Source organism: Saccopteryx leptura, chromosome 1 (assembly GCF_036850995.1).
Source record: "Saccopteryx leptura isolate mSacLep1 chromosome 1, mSacLep1_pri_phased_curated, whole genome shotgun sequence".
Lineage (NCBI taxonomy): Eukaryota > Metazoa > Chordata > Mammalia > Chiroptera > Emballonuridae > Saccopteryx > Saccopteryx leptura.
Genome location: NC_089503.1, coordinates 20,093,556 through 20,112,517, shown reverse-complemented (window position 1 = coordinate 20,112,517; position 18,962 = coordinate 20,093,556). Strand labels below are relative to the sequence as shown.

At 51.9% G+C, this 18,962-nt stretch overlaps 1 protein-coding gene across 1 annotated transcript; it reads left to right on the top strand.

The window, feature by feature from the left end:
- The first annotated feature begins 1,820 nt into the window (after window positions 1-1,820).
- Window positions 1,821-18,962, top strand: ACCS (1-aminocyclopropane-1-carboxylate synthase homolog (inactive)). Its single transcript, XM_066362951.1, has 15 exons — window positions 1,821-2,059; window positions 3,324-3,614; window positions 5,747-5,806; window positions 8,315-8,385; window positions 9,500-9,569; window positions 10,034-10,100; window positions 11,768-11,865; window positions 12,327-12,404; window positions 13,165-13,265; window positions 13,932-14,021; window positions 15,506-15,551; window positions 15,651-15,792; window positions 17,924-18,066; window positions 18,158-18,311; window positions 18,447-18,962. Exons 2-15 carry the CDS (start codon window positions 3,324-3,326, stop codon window positions 18,542-18,544), a joined length of 1,509 nt encoding a protein of 502 aa, XP_066219048.1. The 5' UTR covers window positions 1,821-2,059; the 3' UTR covers window positions 18,545-18,962.

Sequence of the window (18,962 nt, the reverse complement as noted above, 5' to 3'; positions counted from 1 at the left end):
TTGGCCCCATCACCATGCCAAATCCCTGAAAAATGCCACCCAACCACAGTTCAGTCTGTTAGGAGCTGTCACAGGGAGCAGGAGTCCAGGAAATTTCCCCACAGGAAAAGTCCGCATGGCACTGGAATTGTTGTCACCATTCTATACTTTGCAGCTCATGTCCAAGTCCCAATGGCTGCTGCTTCTAGCTGGTAATGATTCAGGTAGACTGGAAAAAGCCATTTGCAGCATGCGTGGATATGGAGCCTCTGTTCTCCTCTACCTGGAGAGTTGAGACCAGGGTGCTTTTCCCTGGAGCTCTGTGACTGGCATGGTAAAGAGAATCTTGGGATACACTAAGCTGGGTGGCAAAGGTAAATTCATAATACAAGTTGGCAAAAGGAGGAAGGAGAGCTCTAAATTAGGAGTAGGTCCCAGTAACCATTTATCTTTTAATGTATATCTTGCAAACACCATAAACTTGCATTTTTGGTGTTGTATCCAGTCTGATCTTTTAATTGGTCCTTAGTCATTCTAGTTAGCATAATTATTAATGTGGTTGGAGTTAGTTAACTATCTTTTCTATTTGTCATATGCTCTTCACACATTTTTCCTTCCTGCTCGCCTTCTTTCAGATTAATCAAGCATTATTTAGTACCTATTTTATTGCCTTTTCGGCTTCTTAGTTATACCCTTTGATTTTTAAAAAAATGTTTTTGCTGTATGTGTGTGTATTTCAAGTGCCCTGGTGAGAAGTCCACAGTCCTTATCGTGGTTTATTTACAAAGGTTCATGACCTGACTGACTCCTGCTTCTGTGTCCAGCCTTTCTTCCAAACCTGGTAATTTCAGAGGAATTGCATTTGTACTGTTCATTCATGTTCAACATTGACCCTAACCTTCAAGGCCCTATCAGAAGTGCTCCTTCTGCTCTAACACCCCACTGTCCAGCTGGCTAACTCGGACTTATCCTTCAGAACTCAACCATCACTGTCTTAAGTGAATGTAGGTGTACGTAGGGCTTCCTGGGTGGGGCCAGTGCATGTGCTTGTGGGGGTAGTTAAAATCTCCCTGCTGTATGCTCCCATGGCTCTCAGCAATCCCTTTCTTAACGGCTATCCCATGTGTGTGTCTGCCTGGCCAATCAGCCATACAGGTCCACTGTTGGATTTGCTCATAACTGCATCCCAGCATTTTGCAGAGATCTGGCACAAAACAGGCATTCAGTAAGATTGGTTATCTAAATTAAATATATAGAATGTTGTACTTGAACAGAGAGAACTACATATCTTATTTTACAGGACAAAACACAGAGAAAAAGTCATGAGAACTGCTTGAGGTCACAGTGTTAATTACTGGCAAGGCCAACGTGAAGAGGAATGGAGAGGTCAGAGACAGTCAAGTCTTCCAACCATACTTGTCCTGAGGGAACCTGCTGCTGTCCTTTTATGGGGAAAGGAGACTCTTCTACCCACGGTTCTGAGCATGCCCGGCCCTGGGTAGTAAAGCCCCGGAATATGATGGGTCCATCGTAGACTTTATAATGTACCATAGAACGAAAGGGGGGGAAATGACAAACTCTGGTGGAAAACTCTCATGGGGAAGGATGTCCTCGCCTTAATCTGGAAAGGATTCTACGTGGGCCACAGCCAGGCATACAGTAGCCAAGAAACTTCCGTGGCTCGGGGTGCCTCAACATTGGGGCACTAAACCAGGAAGCAGAGGGAGGCGTCCCAAAGAGCCAGCGGGGTTGACCAGAGCCAGGAGGCGGCCCCGCGCTCAGGCGTCAGAGCGCGGAGGTGGCCTGCCCCTTCCTGGGCCCCTTCCCCTTCTCTGCCCTCTCCTCCCTGCGACCGTATGTGCGCCCCCTATCGCGCAGGCCACATGGAGGCGACCTGCGGCTTCGGTCGCGAGGGGGCGACCTGCGCCCTTACCAGCCGTGTAAGCCCCGGCCCGGCACGGACACGGACATTCCCTGGGCGGGTCCCCTGCGCAAACGGCGCCGAGGGCGTGTCTGGGCAGAGGAAACGACACTGATTGCGCGTCTGCTGAGTCCCGCGTAGCTCCTCCAGCTTGGCCAGGTCGGTGTGACCCCGCGGTGCACACAGGTAGCCCCCCTCCCCTTGTGGGGGGCTCCAGGACTCTGAGAAAGTCTGTCCTTCCGTCTCGGAGCCCTGTGTGCGCATCACACTTCCTGCTCGGGGGACCGCCGCCCCGCAGAGGCCCAGGCGCCTTTCTGTCCGCTCCTTAGCGGGGTCCGAGCTGTGGATTCGCCGCGGCCCTTGCTCCTGCGCGGCACAGAGTGAGTGTCCGGCCTCAGTCCCGGCCTCGCCCGCGGGGCCCTTCGGCAGGCCTGGGCTCGGAAGGGGCGGGGTGCGCACTGGGGAGCCCAGGCAATGAGGGAGGACCCCAGAGAAGACTGAGCAGAGCACAAATTAGCGGGAGCCCTGGGGTCCCTGTGTTGGCGGCTGACCCCTCGTCACTGGGTGTTTCCCCTGTTATTTGTTGTGTGAGGCTTGTCCATTTTGATTGGGAAAATCAGGGAGGATTTTATATTTTACTGCACTTCGGCCATGAGCCAGGATTTAGCGCTTTATCTACATTAATATATCCTCACTGCTACCCTGTGAAGCAGTTACGGTTAAGTCCACAGTGCGGGTTAGAAAACTGCCTTGGAAAGACAGAAAGCAGAAGAGCTCCCATCCACTCCAAGGATGAGACCCCCCAGTACAGGCCCACAGCGCCCATCATTGAGAGGGAAGAGGGTAACCTGGAGCTCTGCCAGGTGCCTGCACTTGCAGAGATCCCCACTGACCACCCATCAGTCCCTCCCCAAGTTCTGCTTCAGACCACCAACACGCCCACCCCACCATTTACCTGTACTTAACATCAGTCACCACAAGACACTACCCCATACCCATGCCCCCACCCCCCTCCCCAGGATTGCACGCTCTTTCTGCTTGAAGTCAGAATATTTTAAGCTGGCTTTTTGAAATTGAGGTCAGCAAAAATGGAAAAAGACCAGTGGTGACCCCTTAGCCTACAGAATGAAAAACCCACAAAAGCAAAACAAACTAAACCTGCTATATAGTAAAATCTATAAAAGTAGCAAGTGCAAAAAAAAAAAAAAAAAAAGAATCAAGTGCAGACCCTGGCACAATATATTAACAGAATTTATGTGAAGTGGTTGCACACATGATTACAACTAGTCAGGGACCCAGGAAACAATTAGTATATAAAATTAAAGAACAGGCAGGTGAGAGGGGCATGACTCCCAGTTCATTTTTGGTACCTGGTCCTGTGGGAAGTGCTTGATCAGACATTGAGTGCTTTGTTTCTTTGCAGATGTTCACCTTTACTAAGAAGGAATCCAGAGCCCCTGCCACCTGTCTGGGCTCAGCCTCCACACAGGGCCTGGACAGTAACTATGGGGATAGTCTGGAAAGAGAATGCGCCCGAAAAACAGACCAGAAGCTGTTGGAGCTCTATGGAGTGGGTGATCCCGCCCCCACGTTCTCCTCAAATAGCGCCCACTTGTCCTCCAGAGGGAGAATCATTAAATGGTTCTGGGACTCAGCGGAGGAGGGCTACCGGACCTATCACATGGATGAGTATGATGAGGATAAGAACCCCAATGTAAGTGAAGCCCTTCCTCCCACTGGGGCCCAATAAAGGACTGCTGGGTGGGATACCCTACCTTGACCAACAGGACAGCATGTAGCTTGCTTTTGTAAGGTTGGACTTATGGTTCTCAGACTTCCAAAAGGGTTCTGATGTAGCCTAGGGAGTCCCTAGTTTATTCCCTGGATCAGAAAATGGCCCAGTTATCACTTTGGGGACTTCGATGTGTGAGGGAAGGATCCAAGAACCACGGAATGCTCTAATGTGGACTCTGACCCATCAACTATGCAACTTTAGAGCTGGGACAGAACTAGGGTTTGGGTCACAGCTATTTTCCTTGTGGGTTGTGTATTCTTGAGCTAATTATTTCACCTCTTTGAACTTCAGTTCATCTCCTAAATGAGCCAATGGTGTGTGTTCTGTAGGACGGTCCCAGTGGAATGAGAGCGAGTATGAGAAGTGGTGGGCATGGTGCTTCCACATGGAGTGCTCAGGAAGTGATAGCTGCTATTGTTGGTAATGGTATCCGTCCTGGTTATTACAAGTTATTACCAGTAATCCCTTCAGAGGGCATAGAGCTGTTGCAAAATACCTTAAACAATCTAATTGTTGAGCATCTACCAGGTGCTGGGCACTGTTCTAGATGCTGGGATTATAGCAGTGACCAAAAATTAAGTTTCTGCCCTCATGGAGTTTGTAGTGCAGTGGGGGAGACAGACGGGAAACATTCAGATATAGGTATAGATGTAGTTAGAGTGATAAGTGCTGCAGAGAAAAACAACGCAGGATAAAGAGAGGAAAGAATGATGGGGTGGGCGGGCTGGGGATGTTGCTATTTTAGGTGAGATGGTCCCAGAAGGCCACTTCAATAAGGTGACATTTGAGCAGAGACCTGAAAAAAGTAAGGGTTTGTGTTAGTAATCTACGGCTGTCTAACACATTACTTCAAATCTCAGCAGTTTAAAGCAAACATTTTGTGGTTTCCGAGGTTCGGGAATCTGAGCAGTTGCCTCAGGCTGCCGGGCTGCTGTGAGGTCGGGGTGGAGCTGGGGCTTCAGGCTCATCTTGGCCGGGGCAGGGCTGGCATGGGGGAAGATCCGCTGTCAAGCTGACTTCCGAGGCTGCTGGCAGGACTCAGCCCCTCACCAGACGAGTGTCTCCACAGAACTGCCTCATGACATGAGGAGACAGAGTAGGCAAGAAAAGAAGTAGGAGAGCTATTGTGGTGACGCACACAGGAAATCCCGGCGGCTTGACCAGGGCCTTGGCAGCGGAGGGGAGAAGTGGTCGGTCTGTGCGTGCATTCTGAAGGGAGCAGTGACAGGGTTGCAGGTGGGTCGGCGGTGGCTGGAGGAGCCTGCCAGTGTGTCCCCCAGAGCGTTAGAGGAGCATTGCCTTCCATTTGTCATCATCGTAGCTCATTCAAGCTCTACTTTTTCACTCTCCCTTCCTCCACCCCCTTCCCCCGCTTCCCCAATAACTCAGAAGTCAGCAGTTTCAGTGCGTGAGCCTCTCTGGGGACTCTACAAAGGACAGCTTGGGCTGTGACTTCCCCTTCCTCTCCTATGAGAATAGTGCCCGATGCGGTGAAGATCAAGGTGTTGTGTGGAATTTCCTGGGTCTCCTGGGGGAGGCTGTCACCAGCCCTGGGCTCCCCTTGACCTATGTTCACCCTTGTTTCTGTTCCTGCCAGAGCACCAATTTACTTGGTACATTCTTTTGTCTCATAAACATGTATTGAGTCCTGCTGAGCCCCTTGGGGGATACAGTGGTGTTGAGCGTGCAGCTGGCCTGCAGGGGCCGTACCGTCTATTGGGGGAGATGAAACATACTCAGCAGTCCCTGTGACCTGGGGCAGAAACTGACCAGTGCTCTAAAGGGGGACAGATACAGAGCTCTGGGGTTCAGAAAGAGAAAAGGTCCCATCCAGGTGGGGTTTGGGACAGGCTTTCGGAAGGAAACGGCATTTGAACAGAGCTTTAGAAACAGGAAAATGGGCCCTGGGCCGGAGTGGAGGGCCCGCCCTGAGCCAAGTCCCGGAGGGGGGCTTGGAAGGGCAGGGTTGCAGCGGTCCTGCTTTGGGGCTCCCTTGGCCTTCCTTGGCCCCTCTGCCGTGCTCACCCCGCCTCTGTGCCTCTCCTCTCCAGGGCATCATTAACCTGGGCACCAGTGAGAACAAGCTCTGCTTTGACCTTCTGGCCCAGCGGGTAAGTCCTGGTGCACCTCTGGGTGGCATCACCAGCTCTGAGGGCCCCCTTTCTCCTGGACTCCTCAGAATGCTTCTCTCACGGGAGCCCGCTGCCTGTCTCAGCAGCCTTGGCCTGGAAGTCAGGAGTCCGGGTTCTAACTCTGCCTTAGGGTCAACTTCCTGTGTGGCCTTGGGCAGTCACTTCCCCTACTCTTTATCTCTTCAGGCTCTTCCCCTCCCTCAGACCTTCCTGTCAGGTGGGTCCCTCCTCGCTGGGGAAATACTCAGTGGCTGCATGTGGTCAGTAATGAACAACTGGCTCTAAGAGGGTGGTGGTGCTGGTGGTGGTGGTGCTGCTGGTGGTGGTACTGATTGTAGCTCTTGCTAATTACCATAGTGTAAATAATACCACCATGGCCAGTTTCAAGCTACTGATGTGACATTATTATTATTTATTTATTTTTAAGCAAGAGAGAGAGAGAGACAGAGAGAGGGACAGATAGGGACAGACATACAGGAAGGGAGAGAGATAATTCTTCGCTGTGGCATCTTAGTTGTTCACTGATTGCTTTTTCATATGTGCCTTGACTGGGGGGCTGCAGTGACCCCTTGCGCAAACCAGCAACCTTGGGTTCAAGCCAGCAACCTTTGCGCTCAAGCCAGCAACCATGGGGTCATGTCCATGATCCCACACTCAGGCCAGCGGCCCTATGCTCAAGCTGGTGAGCCCACACTCAAGCCAGATGAAACCATGCTCAAGCCGGCAAGCTCGGGGTTTCGAAACTGGGTCCTCTGCATCTCAGGCTGATACTCTACTGCACCACTGCCTAGTCAGGCCGACGTGACGTTATTGCACACGTGACAGAATTGGGAAAAGAAGTGCAGTGGCACACACGTACAGGGTGAAGCAAAAGTAGGCTTATAGTTGTGAGTGCATGAAACAAATTTACTCTTGTATTATTTTCCATACGAACAACTGTAAACTTATTGTTGCCCCACCCTCCCTGTAGGGTGTTTTCCCTTCTAGACACATTGACAGAAATAACTTCACGAGCAAAGATGATAGTACATCGTAATGTAATCAGGAACAATCTTGTTTGGGTATTTACTACCTTTGTTTTTAACGTAACTCACTTACATAATTTATATGTAATCTGTATGATTTAATTTTTGAAATGGCTATTTTTCTACACAGCTTGCAAAATTCCTGCACATTTAACAATCAGATTTCTTGAGCTCGTGACAGCCATCTCTCGCCAACCACTGGTAATGCCCAGTAGAGGTGTCTCTCAAGGCCGAGGAGTCAGAGTTTCGGAGTGTAGAGAGAGTGATGCTTAACTCAGAGGGACATGTGTCCAGAGGTGACAAAGTCAAGCCCCAAGGGGAGAGGGATGTAGTGTAGGGAGTGGGCTTGAAAGGTGTGTTCTACCTAAAGCCCTCTCGCTCCCCCCACCAAGGTAGCTGAGCACCATCCAAAAGAAAATATGAGCCACATATAAAATTTAAATTTTTTTATTATGTAGTAAAAAGAAACTGGTAAGATTCATTTTAATAATATACATTATTGCCCTGGCCAGATGGCTCAGCTGGTTAGAGCTTTGACCCAAAGCACAGAAGTTACTGGTTCGATCCCTGGTCAGAGCACATACAGGAAGAGATTGATGTTCCTGCCTCTCTTTCCCTCTCTCAAATTAATAAATAAAAATTTAAAAAATAAAAAAACTATTCTAATATATTGAAAATATGACCATTTAAATATGTAATTGACATAAAAAAGTATCAGTGAGATAGTTTGCAAACATTTTTAAGATCAAGTTTTCACTACCCAGTGTTTCTGAGTTCAGACCGGACACATGTGGCTAGAGACTCCTGTACTGGTCAGCGCGGCTCTAAGGGATGAAGGAGCAGGGGAAAGACGAGGGTCAGATACAAGTGGCTGGTTACCTTTCTTCTTGTGGTCCCACTGCCCAGGGACCCTGCCTTTCTTTGACATTGTGTGTATGACACCCTAAGAGTCACCAAACCAACACGTGGTCAGGGTGGGGATGGCCTAAAAACGGGCACATTTTCCAGAGTGTGAGGTTGGATTGAGGCTGCAGGAGGGCAGTGGTCTGAGTCTCTCCAGAGGTTGAAGCCAGGACTGGGTGATGGCACCTAGTGCCAGAACCTCTTCTGTCACCCAGGGAGGAGCTGGGTGGCATGGTCTCCCATCTCTGCCTCTGCACATCCACACTCTGGGTGTTTGGGTGACAGTGTTGAATAAAGAGCACTCAGTCAGAAGGAAAAAAATTCTAGGTTTTTCTCTGCTCTGCCACTTGCTAGCTCTGTGGCTGTGACTCGGTTTCCTCATCAGCACAGTGGGTGTGAGAATGCTGTCCCCGTGCGAACCCTCCACATTTTCTTTGATGAGGAGACCAAAGCCTTGGCTTTAGTGGCCCAGGTGCTGTGTGGATGCAGGTGGTAATGCCGACAGTCCTCACTGGGAGGATGTGTGACCCTAACGCAGCTCTTTCCTCTCGGTCCCCAGCTGAGTCAGAGCGACATGCTGCGGGTGGAGCCGTCTCTGTTGCAGTACCCTGACTGGAGGGGACACTTGTTGTAAGTAGTGGCCATAGGCCAGTGGTTCTCAACTGCAGGGTGGTTTTGCGCCCCAGGGGACATACGGTAATGTGTGCAGGCATTTTTGGTTGTCATAACTGGGAAGCGGGTGCTACTGTCATTGTTGGGTAGAGGCCAGGGATGTTGCTAACTCTCCTACAACATGCAGGATAGCCCCCACAGCAAAGAATGATCTGGCCCCAAGTGTCAGTATTGGCAGGTGGAGAAAGCCTGCCTTAGGCTGAGGGCCTATGTGGTCCGAGACCTGGCAGGTGATCATGGGGTCTTCTGGATCACCCCAGGGGACTGGTGCCTCCTGCCACCGCAGCCCAGCGTGGGAGCTCCCTGGCATGGTTTCCGTGGCTCTGAGGCATGGGGAGGAGCTTCATACAAGGAGTCCTGGACCCCACTTTCTCAGTAGCTTTAGAGGGGTCAGAATCAGTTTAAGGGGCGCTGGCCGGGGCCTTCTCCTACTGGTCAGATGGGAGGTGGTAAATGATACTTGTAAGAGTTGGTATTGAGCACTTACTAGGGGCCAGACGCTGTTTAGCGCCTAGTGGCTGAGCAGGACTTGATTCCAAAGGACATGTTCTGATAGTAATTAAGATGATGGGCCCTCAAGTCAGACAACGGGGCTTGAATGTGGACTCTGCCACTTACCCACAAGTGACCTAATGCCTTCAAGTCTCAGTTTCTTTGTCTGTAAAATGGGAATAATAATAGTTGCACATTAGGGTTGTTTTGAAGATTAAATGAGTAAAATTCTCCAACTAACACCTGCATAAGGTAAATGCTCAATAAATACTAGCAGTAATAATTATGATGATAGTCATTGTTCTGATAATGTTTATTATTATTATTAGCTAGCTCTGCATATGGAGTGTTGCTTATGGTCTCCCTGACATCTGCTGACTAGAACTGCTGAGAATGAAAGTTCTGTGCCTGCAGGAGTGCTGGGGGCGGGACCAGGGAGTGGAGACGGATGCTGATCACATTTCCCTTGTGGGAAACATGGGGGGGGGGGGGGTAATGACAGCTGCCTGAAGAGTCACCAGAAGAGCTCTGGGGTGGACTGTGGGTTGGAGACCCGCTGACAAGCACTGCCCATCTGCAGCCTCCGGGAAGAAGTGGCCAGGTTCCTGTCTCTCCACTGCAAGAGCCCCGCACCCCTTAAACCGGACAATGTGAGTAGCCCCGTCTTCTGATCCGTCTTGCTCTTCTGCCCCTCTCCCCCGACTCTGGGCTGGCCAGGGGTAAGGTGGGTTGGGATCTGCCTTTCACTTGGTTTTGATTTGGTTCCAAGTGGAACTGGGAACACCCTCTCCTTAGAGTGTGGGTATGATTTCTGTCCCTCTTGTCCTGTGGTCCCTCTTTGCCACCACACCTTTGGGCCAGACTCTGAGTGAGCGGCGTCCTCTTCTTTGCTTAGTTGACTCAGAGCAGGGTCCCCACCAATAAGCTGCACGAATGAACTTGGCTGTTAGTCAGAAGGGGCCTTTAGGTATCTCCTGTGGCTTTGCGGTGACAGAGCCCCAAAGGGCACCGAGTTGCCACCTGGCTCTCCCTCTGTGCCAGCCCAGGACAGAGGCTGCAATTCTTGGTCCTAACTTAAACAGTTTCATCTTTGTCCCATGACTGTCACCCTCAGGTGGTTGTCCTGAACGGCTGTGCCTCTCTCTTCTCTGCTCTGGCCACGGTGCTGTGTGAGGTCGGGGGTAAGTGGACAATGGCCCGCTTAGCACCAGGAGCTGCCCTTGCCTGCCGTGTCCCCAGCTGCCGGTCCTCGAGGGCTGCATCAGAATAATTTTGGCCATAATAGACTATTAGACTGCATGGGACTTAAGTGAGTGGCATGACGAGACACCCAGGGATTGGTAGTTCTAGGAGGACTCAGTGTGCTGCCAGGGTTCTGGGCTGTCTCTCTCTGACGACCTTGGCTTTTCCTCATGATTGGAGGTGGATGTCATATCCTCACATGGCAGACTGCCTGCTACAAGAGCCACAGTCCTACTGAGAGCACACTGACCATAGGCATGGTCAGGGGTTATTGGTTGCCAGGAACCGAGACCCCATCACGCTAGTATAATTCATAATGATAATATTAGTAATATTTATTGACCACATACTACATTCCAGGCACTGGCTTAAGGCTTTATACATAGTCTGTCATATAATCCACACAACAGCCCCCATGAGGTAGGTTCTGTGGTTATGCCCATTTAACAGATGAGGAGAGTAAGGCCCAGGGTGTTAAGTAACTTGTTATAATCACACACAGAGGTAATAACCAGGATTTGAATTGTAAAAGGAGGATTCATTACCAGGAGATAATAGGCAATTCCCTGCCCATTCTAGAACAATTAAGAGTGAGGTCTCTCACAGGGATGTGCAGTCTTCCCTCCCCCCTCCCCCCACCCTTTTAATGCCGGCCTGTCCCAGGCCCTTCCTCGGTCTTGTGTGGCCGGTGGGGCTAGCCCAGCTCCCGCTCCACGCGACCTTCCATAAAGTGCATGTTCTCACTCACAAGTGTCAGTGCTTCTTCGAGCAAAGTCTGGAGAGAGAACATGATGGGTTTCTGGCCAGACAGTTGACTGGCTCCCTTAGGCCATTTGTCTACCTCTGGTCTGATCCCTGTGGCCAGGGATGGGAACGTGTAGGACAAAGGCTGCCCTTTTTAGAGCTCTGAGTGGAGTGGGCTGTGCTAACGGAAGGCTGGGACGGGACAGCAGCTTGACCTATGTGTCTTCTTCAGGGGGGAGGGATGCCTTTAGCTCTGTGTTACAGTAGAGCTTATGGTCATCTCATCAACCCCCCACCCACAGCTAGCCCCTCTGCATGACATTCCCTCCCCACCCCGTGGTCTCAGCCTGTTGTCTGACTGCCTCCCAACAGTGGAGAAGCTGGAGCACATCGTATCTCGGGGCAATTCTACATGGTGTCAAGTTTTTCTACTTGTTGAGCCCAGATCGTCACCCCGCAGCTTCCACTCATGGGTCCAAGTCTCCCTCCAGTGACCCCAAATGTTGAGTGCCTCTCTGGGATCCTCAAAGCCTTAGTTCCTTATTGGCAAAGTTAGGATGACAGTAGTACTTACTTCATTGAGTGATTATGGGGATCTAATGAGATAACATGCAAAGGAATATTTGGTACAGTTCCCAGTACCTAGTAAGTGCTCAATAAATAATTAGCTATTGATTAGTAGAAAAGGGACTGATCTCAGTGGATCCACGCTCTAGAAAGAGTGTTGGGAGTTGAGAGAGGGAGCATGCCCCAAATGTTCCCTAAGATCATCGAAAGCCTGGAGAGGCATGGGGCCAGTGGACAGGGAGTCCAGGAGCCCAGCCAGAGGGTGACAGACTCTCCGGCCCACTCCTTCCCCCAGAGGCTTTCCTCATCCCTACCCCTTACTATGGAGCCATCACGCAGCACGTCTATCTCTATGGCAACGTCCGACTGGTCTATGTCTATCTGGACAGTGAGGTAAGAGTTCCTGGAATCGAGGTAAGGGTTCCTGCAGGCCAAGGCTTTCCTGCATCTGAATCTGAGGGTGGACATGGGCAGCAGTCCATGCTGAGGGCTCAGGGGTTGTGGCCAGTGCCTGGGTTCGCCAGGGCCTCCCATTCTCCCAGCTCCGAGACCCCTGGGGTTGATGTAGAAGCCAAGGGCAGCCCCAGGCACCATACTGAAGCGGGGTGAGGCAGAGCAGACCTCAGCGTGGTAGTCCTTGGACCCCCATCAAAGGATCTATGGGGCTTCTTCCTGAAACTTTATAGTGATGCCCCCCCCTGATGTAGTGGAGTGGGACAATGGCAGTGAGAGGGGGGTGACCGACCTGTATTTTTCCAGAGACTGTTTTAAGGAGGCTGGAGGTGACAGGCTGGAGAGGCCTCAGAGTTCAAGAGTTGGGGGGGGCACTGAATGTGGCTGTGGATCTTTTCCAGGTCACTGGGCTGGACACACGCCCCTTCCAGCTCACAGTGGAGAAGCTGGAGGCGGCCCTGCAAGGAGCTAAATCTGAGGTCTGGGGATCAGGCCAAAGCCCGGGCTGGGAGGGGTGGGCCTGAGCGGGCACAGACCAATCCTGTGGCCGGTCCACTCCCTGTTAGGATTGGCACTCTGTGATGAGGATGAGAGGTAGACACGGAACCATTCCGCGGCTCAAGCAGGAGCCTGCCCAGGGAAGGTCTTCCCGCTCGAGAGAGACTCTGAGACTTAGGTATACAAACAATCAACCAGGGAACTTAATTAACAATAGTACCCTCACTTCACCTGATTCTAATTCAACAGGTCAGGTGTGCGACGTAGCGGTCTGTAGTTCAGCAGTCGAAGGAGGTGCTACCCGCTCACTTTGAGGGGATCTGGGGCCTCCCGGAAAAAGGCGGAGAACAGAAACCCTCCAGTGGTTCCTTTCTAGTCTACTTTTCAAAGCTCTTGTCAACTTAATTTTTTTTTTTTTTTTTTTTTACCATGGTAATTAAAGCTGCACATGTCCACTGTGGGAATTTTAAAATTCCCCCATAATTCTGCCGACAGAGGCAGCTCCTGCTGGCATTTGGGTATATTTCCCTTTAGGCTTTGATCTCTGCACTGTCTTCTTTCAGGGCTGACACGATGCTGCAGGTGTCATTCTCTGCCCCTGCTCCCTTCGTACTGGGTGGTGACCACGGTGCCATCACACTTCCCAGGGAGCTTGCCCGGCAACTAGCGCCGCCCCGTGGGACCCTGTGGCTCTGGCCTTCGGGGGGAGCTGAGGGTCTCCCACCCCACTGGTGGTTTCAGGGCGTGAAGGTCAAAGGTCTCATCCTCATCAACCCCCAGAACCCTCTGGGTGATGTCTACTCCCCAGGAGAGCTGCGAGAGTACTTGGAATTTGCCAAGAGGTAAGGCACCCCACACTAATCCTAAAATAGTGTCTGTCAGATGAAGGTTCTGGCAGAGTCTTTGGGGCCGGCGCTTCTACCCTCTTCTCTCCATCATGGCTTCCACCCACATCGGTTGTAGCAGTGGGGTGAGGAGGTAATGGTTTGTGGGATGCTAGGTCTGTCTCTCCCTGTTTCTAATAGCAGCTGTCACTTACTGCACACTATAGTCGCCAGGCACCCTGTTCAGCAGTTTACATAATCCTCCCAGCAACCCTATTAGGTACAGATACTGTTTACTGAGCCTGAGAGGGAGGGGTGGAGCCAGACTGAATCTGGGTCGGCTTATATTTAATTGTCTTGCACTTAACTGTGGTCCTTTCTCCGTTGGGGGGGGGGGGGGGGGGGGGGGGGGGGGGGGGGGGGGGGGGGGGGTGCCTGAGGGCTCCGCCTCTCTCCTGCAGGGCATCAAAAGCCCCACTGTCATCTGCTTTGTGTGTGTGGCTTCCAGTGTGTTTGAAAAACAGAGTCAAAGCAGGTTATTCCTAGATAAAACAAGTTTGGTAACCCTGGGCTAGACCTGGTCTCTGGGATTTCAGATTCACTGTCACTCTACCCTGGAAGATGCATTTGACCCATTCACCAAACTCTTTCTTCCTTGCCATTGCCTGCCCCCACGTCCTGCAGGCACGAGCTGCATGTCGTCATGGATGAGGTCTACATGCTGTCCGTGTTTGAGGATTCGGTTGGTTACCGCAGTGTCCTAAGCCTGGAAAGGTGAGGTTGCCGCATCAGAGCTGGTTCTTCACCTTCCCGGCCCCCTGTCCTGGCCCCTCTGTGGCTTGGCTACAGGACATGGCCCGCCCCAGGGTCCCAGGGTGATTCTCCTTCCATCCAGCTGACCCCACTGTCCTCAGAGCCCCTAATGAGAACATGGGAGAACTGGGCCAGATCAGCGGTTTTCAAACCGTTCTGTGGGTTTTCTGAGAGCTCCAAGGAGGGGCCTTAGGATTCCTTGAGGGAGGGCGGAGTGGGTGGGAAACTGTCCTTTGCTGTTTCCTTCATCCCCCAGGTAACTTCAGTTTCATTCATTCATTCATTCACGCATCCGTTCATTCAGCAGATATGCGGGAGCCCCTTGCGTGTGCTATACATACACTTTGGCTATCTGGGCTTTTTCTTAAGATTCAATTTGAGCCAATAATTTGTGGCCAAAATACCTTTGGAATCACCTGGACCAGATCACCTGTAAAGTCTGTAAATACGACAGTCAGAGAACCTAACAGTTCCTGCTGTCTGTCCAGACCTTTCTGCCCCGCGAAGCCCTTTCTCTCCGCTCGTTCCCCCAAAGCTCCGCCAAGCACGTGGAGTGTGGCCTGTTACGCCCCTTCACTTAAGGATCGGAAAAGCGAGACGCAGAGAAATAATGACTGCTCTGTACCAGACCCTGTTCCCTGTATCAGTTCTGTTCCTGTGTGGTGCTGGGGCCGCAATGGTGCACAAGACAGACCCGGGCCCTCTCTATGTAGAACTTCTCTGTTTCTAACCAGAGAATAATAGCTTGTTTTTAACAGCTAAATACACAGCTAGTCATCTGATCAAGTGCTAAAGAGGAGCGGCCTGGGGTGCCCACTTGGCCTGGCCTACTGGGAGGTGGCCAGAGAAGGGCTGTCAGAGACAGTGACACTTGAGCTGTGCTTTAGATCAGGGGCTGGCACATATCTTAGGCTTTACAGGCCATCTGGTCTCTCATTCAGCTCTGCCATCTTGGCACCAGAGCAGCACAGACAGCACATACACGAGAGTGTGGCTGAGTCCCGTTAAGACTGCCGGTGAGAGGCCTGACCTGTGGTGGCGCAGTGGATAAAGCATCGACCTGGAAATGCTGAGGTCGCTGGTTCAAAACCCTGGGCTTGCCTGGTCAAGGCACATATGGGAGTTGATGCTTCCAGCTCCTCCCCCCTTCTTTCTCTCTGTCTCTCTCTGTCTCTCTCTCTCTCTCTCTCTCTCTCCTCTCTAAAAATGAATAAATAAAATAAAAAAATTAAAAAAAAAAAAAAGACTGCCGGTGAGAGCAGGCAGCAGGCTGTTGTTCGCTGACCCCTGCTCTAAAGGGTGCATGGGACCCTGGTGATTCAAGAGATGAAGCCAGGGCTTGACCCAGACCCAGAGTCCCCCATCCGTCTCCATCTGTGGTCAGCGCAATGTGTGAGCTCCCGCGGGTCTGCGCTGCCTCCATCCCCACACTGTGCTCTCTGCAGGCTGCCTGACCCCCTGAGGACCCATGTGATGTGGGCGGCCAGCAAGGTGGGTTCCTGGCTGGCCCTGGGGGTGGCAGGGAGGTGGGTAGAACCAGCTTTCTCCGTGGAGGGCTGGCCACCCGCTACGGAGCCTCTTCTTCTGCAGGACTTCGGGATGTCCGGGCTCCGCTTTGGCACTCTGTACACAGAAAACCGGGACGTGGCCACTGCGGTGGCTTCCCTCTGCCGCTACCACGGCCTCAGTGGTTTGGTCCAGTACCAGATGGCACAGCTGCTCCAGGACCGCGGTGACTGCCTGGGCCTGGCCCCCTGAGAATCGGGGGAGGGTTGTAGTCGGCCTGGGACTGGCCAGGGATCTTGGGTGCTTTGTGCAGGAGAAGAATTGAGGAGAGTGTTGGAGAGTATCGGCTCTGGGCCCACGCTGGGTTCATACCCTACTCAGTTGCTTCCCGGCTGCATGGCACATTCTTTCCCCTCGGGAGCCCCGGTTTCCTCGTCTGTAAAACAGGGATCGTAACGGTACCTGTCTTGTAGAATTAGCAATGTGAATTTATTACAATAGTAGCTGGCAGATTTCTGGCTTGTTGTAAGGCTTATTAGTGGTTGGAGACAGTGTATAATGGTGGGAAAATAGCCTAAGAGGTTGGAGAATTTAAACATGTTTGAGGGCTTGTTGAATTTTAGGTTGTAGGTGATTTGGTTTAGTTCTAGGGCTATTATAAATCCTGTTAGGGTTACTCCTAGGGCTATAAGCTTTAGGTAGAGAGGTATTGTTATCTGTGGGGTGGTGGTTGGGGGGATGCTATTCGATAGTAGGAATCCTGCGAAAATGCTTCCAATTAATAGGCGCTTGATAGAATTGATTAGGAGTGGGTTGTTCTCGTTAATTAGGATAAGGGTGGGAAATCACGGTTGTCCTAGAAGTGCAAAGAAAATAATTCGTGTGCTGTAAACAGCTGTGAGGGAAGTGGCTAGGAGGGTTAGCAGTAGGGCTCAGGCGCTGGTATATGAGATATTGGCTGCTTCCATAATAAGGTCTTTGGAATAAAAGCCCGTTAGGAAGGAGGTGCCTATTAGGGCAAGTTTCCGATGACCAAGGCGGTAGTGGTGAAGGGTAGGGTCTTGAATAGGCCCCCCATTTTTCGGATGTCTTGTTTGTCGCCTAAGCGATGCACTTGGTCAAAGTGAACTCACGCTTATTAGCTGTGAGCACTTAAAGAAGAGAAGAAGCTACGAACAGAAAAACGTTGTAGTGGGAGACTTCCTCTCTCTGCACGGATCAGTTCCGTTCCCGGGTTCGGGAAGTGCGTTTAGGTAGCAAAGGGACCTGCCCTGCCCCCATTTATTGAGCCCTGCCAGGTGTGCTCCACGCGTCATTTCCTTTGTCTCTCCCTAGAATCCTAGGCAGCATGTATTCCTGTGTTTCCCCCATTGTTTTATAAACAAGGTAACGGAGGACCAGACACTGCATACTTGCTATAATCGCTAAAATGTGAAAAATAGCGACAGCGTCAAATGTTGGTGAGGATGCAGACAGCTGGGGCTGTCTGGAGTGGCGCTGCTGGGGACGTGAGGTGGTACAGCCACTTTGGAGAGCAATTGGCAGTTGCTTATAAAGTCAAAGACCAAATGGCCCCGCCTAGATATTTACCGGTACGGTCACACAAAGCTCGACGTGAATGTTCATAGCTGCTCCCTTCCTCGTCACCCAAACTGGAAGCAACCCTAAAGCCTTCCACGGATGCAGAGAGAGACAGACGGTGGTCCGTCCACACGGTCGGGTGCTACCCGGCAATAAACACCATGACAGCATGGGTTCATCTCAGAGGCAGGAGTAGGCTGAGTGGAAGAAGCCAGTCCCAGAAGATGACATTACTGTGGTTCCATTTCTATGACATCCTGGAAAAAGTGACAGAGAACAGACCAGTGGGTGTGGGGAAGGGGATAATGGGACTATAAACAGATAGCAGGAGGGTGTTCTTTCCGGTTGGGGAACTGTTCAGTATCCTGCCTGTGGTGGTATTCACTCAAATCTATACATGTGTTAAAATTCATGGAATGGGACCCCACCCCCCCAAAAAAGTTAAAAAATGAGAATGGGGGGGTAACCTTGCCCAAGGCCCACCCCTTGTCAGGGGCCATGCTGGCTCTGAACCTCAGCCTGTGAGCAGGTCGGCCTTTGATTCGGACCCACATCCGGGGGACTCTGTCTGCAGGACCTGGCTCTGTCAGGGCCAAGCGGCTAGATTCAAGGTGCTTTACCCCCAATATTACTGAGTAGTCTCAGCTTCCCTAGTCAGCAGGGGCTCGCCCAGTCTTGGCGTCTGGTGGCCTTTTTCTTCTCAGTGAATCACACTCATGGGACAGAGTGGAGGGTTGATGGGGATTTATCTTTTGGCTTCTCTTTCACCTAAACAGACTGGATCGACCAGGTGTACCTGCCAGAGAACCATGCCCGGCTCAGGGCTGCTCACACCTATGTCTCCGGGGAGCTCGGGGCCCTGGGGATCCCCTTCCTGCACCGGGGGGCAGGCTTCTTCATCTGGGTCGACTTGAGGAAGGTAGTGCTGGTGGGGAGGGGATGGAAGCCTCCCCCCAGGACTGAGGTGCAGGGGTGCCTCCTCCTCACCCTGAGCCCTTCCACCCTCCCAGTACCTGCCCGAGGCCACCTTCGAGGAGGAAATGCTGCTCTGGCGGTGCTTTTTGGACAACAAGGTGCTACTGTCCTCCGGCAAGGCCTTCGCGTGTAAAGAGCCCGGTTGGTTCCGCCTGGTCTTCTCGGACCAGGCCCACCGGCTCCGCCTGGGTGAGCAGTCTGCCTCCCAGCCCTCCTGACTGCGTCCTTCCTCTGCCTTCCTTCCCCTGCGGCCCCACAACCTCAGCGGGTCCCCCCACCCTCCCAGCCCTCCGTGCTGACCGGGCCCTCACTTCCTCCTCCCAGGGATGCAGAGGATCCGGCAGGTGCTCCAGGGCACATCCCAGGGGGCGGAAAACCCCCCTTCCTGTCAGACCCAGGACCCGAGGGGCCAGCACAGATGAGCTGGTCATGGCCTTGTGGCCACCACTGCCAACCAGGGGCTGTTCAGGGATGCAGAGACTGGTGATCGTGGCTGAGCCGTTTGCCGGGAAGGTATCTTTGCACCTGAAGAAGACCGTTCCTCTCTGTGGCAGCAGGAGACTCCTTCTGTTCGACCTGGTCCATCCCCTTCCCATTCTATTAAACAAAACTGGGAGGAACTAGAAGCCTCTGTTGTAATTTATAGGCTGGAGGAGTCATGGCTGCCCTCTGCCGCCTGTGGACGTGAAAACAAACCACCTGTGTACCTTCCTTTTAGTAGCGCTTTCATTCTTTCTCCTTTGTTGCCAGGGAAAAAAGTCAAAAGAACAACACATAAAAGAGAGTATGTCCCCCAAATAAAAAAGGTTGATAATTTCCAAACTACAAGGACTACTAAAA

What these genes read in the sequence shown, in the direction of transcription:
- ACCS (XM_066362951.1), top strand. Translation starts at nt 3,324, where the DNA reads ATGTTCACCTTTACTAAGAAGGAATCCAGAGCCCCTGCCACCTGTCTG. An exon ending in CACCCCTTAAACCGGACAAT is followed by an intron (nt 9,570 to 10,033) that starts GTGAGTAGCCCC and finishes TGTCACCCTCAG; the next exon opens with GTGGTTGTCCTGAACGGCTG. An exon ending in ACAGCTGCTCCAGGACCGCG is followed by an intron (nt 15,793 to 17,923) that starts GTGACTGCCTGG and finishes TCACCTAAACAG; the next exon opens with ACTGGATCGACCAGGTGTAC.